The 2,240-nt window shown below is 52.9% G+C and overlaps 1 protein-coding gene across 1 annotated transcript in view; it reads left to right on the top strand.

The window, feature by feature from the left end:
- Window positions 1-2,240, top strand: part of SCN5A (sodium voltage-gated channel alpha subunit 5) — an 80,217-nt gene that overhangs the window by 63,874 nt on the left and 14,103 nt on the right. Inside the window, exon 19 of the mRNA XM_011355161.1 lies at window positions 1,214-1,387. Within this exon, the coding sequence (XP_011353463.1) occupies window positions 1,214-1,387 (174 nt within the window). The remainder of the gene's footprint in view (window positions 1-1,213; window positions 1,388-2,240) is intronic.

Here is a 2,240-nt window from a genome sequence, read left to right as displayed (position 1 = left end):
TGTGTACACAAATAGTGAGTGTCAGTAAGGATGTTCTCCAGGTGCTGGCAATGGGTACTTTAGTGTCATGAAACTGGAGGTACCTTTTATTCCCTTTTTCATAATTTCTTTATTTTTTAATTTTGTATAAATAATAAAGCACAGAGTTTTATCATTAAAAAATACACCAAAAACATTTTTAAAAACAAAAATTAAAAATTCGCCTACTTTTTATCTTGAACAACTCCTCAAGTCCATTTTGGGACCTGAATGACCCTGTCGTCCTGTGCCCACGGACCGGGGTAGCCCTGCGTCCTTGGGCACTGCCGCCAGTGCTAGCTACCTGATCACTGCAGCTCGCAGAGGCCCTGCAGGCAGACAGGCCGGAGCGGCAGGTGAAGGCAGCTCCCCAGGGCCCTTGGTGACGCGTTCAAGTTGCCTAGACTGGGAGCCTCAGAGCACACTCTGCATGGGGAGCAGGCACAGATCAGAGGCTGGAGGTAGGAGAGGGCAGCTGGGAGCCATCACGGTTCCTGTGTTGGCTCTGGAATTTGGGCGAGGCACAAATGAGGACCTGGAGAAAGACAGCTTCTAGCATTTATGAGCTTTGACTCCAGGCTTGGCTTATCTAGTCCTGTGTTTCCTAAACTTCATGTCTACAAACGGCTTTTACTGTCATTTATTTAAAATTTTGCTTTAGATCGACTCATTGTTGGTTTTGTTGTTGTTGTTGTTGTTGTTGTTTTTGGTTAAATCAATTTACTGTAAAGGGAAACTTTTTATGATTGTTGTCATTGGAAACCAAGTTACCAATGAAAAGTCTATGGCTGTATAAAGTAAAACAAAGTAGAATGAAGAAAAGTTTTATGTTGTTTCCAGCAGGAAGCTGTGAACTAGCCTCACACCCCTCTCCTTGTTAAACTGGCAGATCAGCAAGTTCTAGAAAGGTCTTTCAAATACACTAGCCCAGAACTGAGACTTGCTCTTTAATGTCGAGGAAATAGCGTTCTCACTACACATTCTGCCTTATGTCCACACACCACGCCAGGTCATTTCATGGCCCACATGCTCCTTGGAGAGCTTGCCGATCTTGCCTGGCACTGACCATGTCCACTAGCATCTCCTCTGCTCCCTGCCCTCCTGGGCAGCGGTTACTCTTTGAGATGAAGCCACGTGAAGGGTGGAATTGGCCAGGCTCAGGCATCATGTCCACCTTGTTCGGCCGGCTCTGCAGGCCTTCGAGGACATCTACCTGGAGGAGCGGAAGACCATCAAGGTTCTGCTCGAGTACGCCGACAAGATGTTCACCTACGTCTTCGTGCTGGAGATGCTGCTCAAGTGGGTGGCCTACGGCTTCAAGAAGTACTTCACCAACGCTTGGTGCTGGCTGGACTTCCTCATCGTGGACGTGAGTGCAGCACCTCAGGGGAGCAAGGAGGGGGAGGCCTACTGCCGGCATGACCAGGGGCCGAGGCAGAGGGACGGAGGGACAGAATGGCAGGGCTGGCAGGAGTCAGCAGGCTAAAGTGGAGGTGCTCAGCTGGGGAAGGGGGTCAGAGTCTGGGGTCACAGAAGGGTGACCTGGGCCCTCTCATCAGAACCCCCAGTCTGGGGAGACAGAGGAGCAAGGAAAGACCTGGGCCTTGTTCTCAGGAGCCCCCAGCCTTCTGGAGGAGACTGGACCCACCACGCGAAACAGCATAGAGCAGTCCAGGCGGGGGTGTGAGCCGGGCCAGGAGTGGGAGCTTCCCCTCTCAGAAGTAGGGGAGCAGACAAACCTGTGTTATAGCATTGACCACGGCATGTTGTGAAATGTCTGTCAGGCCCACTAGACACACAGCCAGTTAAGAGCCTCTGCGCCCACACACAGGAAGAGGCTGTCTGCACAGGGGATAGAGTGAGCGAAGGCAGAGGGGACAGGGTCGGCAAAGAGGTGCTGGGCAGGCAAGAGAGATCCTCCTGGCCCAGGGAGAACATATCATTTGGGAAGGATAAGTGGGAGCGGAGGTGCCGTGAGGAGGAGGAAAGCCATGAACGCTGGCCGAGGCGTTCTGGGTGCTGCCCGGGTGATCGGGTAGCTGGCAGGGCTTGCCTGCCCGGGCTGTGACCAGGGAGGGCCTGGGGCAGGCGGTTGGCACATCCTCTGAGCACTCAGTTGGCAGATGGAGTAGGAAGCCCCTGCCCCACAGATACCCAGACCCCAGGACACTGCTGGGTGCCAAGCAGGGTGAGTCCAGGGTCCAGCAGGGATGCTGAGCACA

The sequence above is a fragment of the Pteropus vampyrus genome, unplaced genomic scaffold, assembly GCF_000151845.1.
Source record: "Pteropus vampyrus isolate Shadow unplaced genomic scaffold, Pvam_2.0 Scaffold1, whole genome shotgun sequence".
In the NCBI taxonomy this organism is placed as follows: Eukaryota; Metazoa; Chordata; class Mammalia; order Chiroptera; family Pteropodidae; genus Pteropus; species Pteropus vampyrus.
Note: the sequence above shows the minus strand (reverse complement) of the source record. Positions and strands in the feature narration are given on the sequence as shown.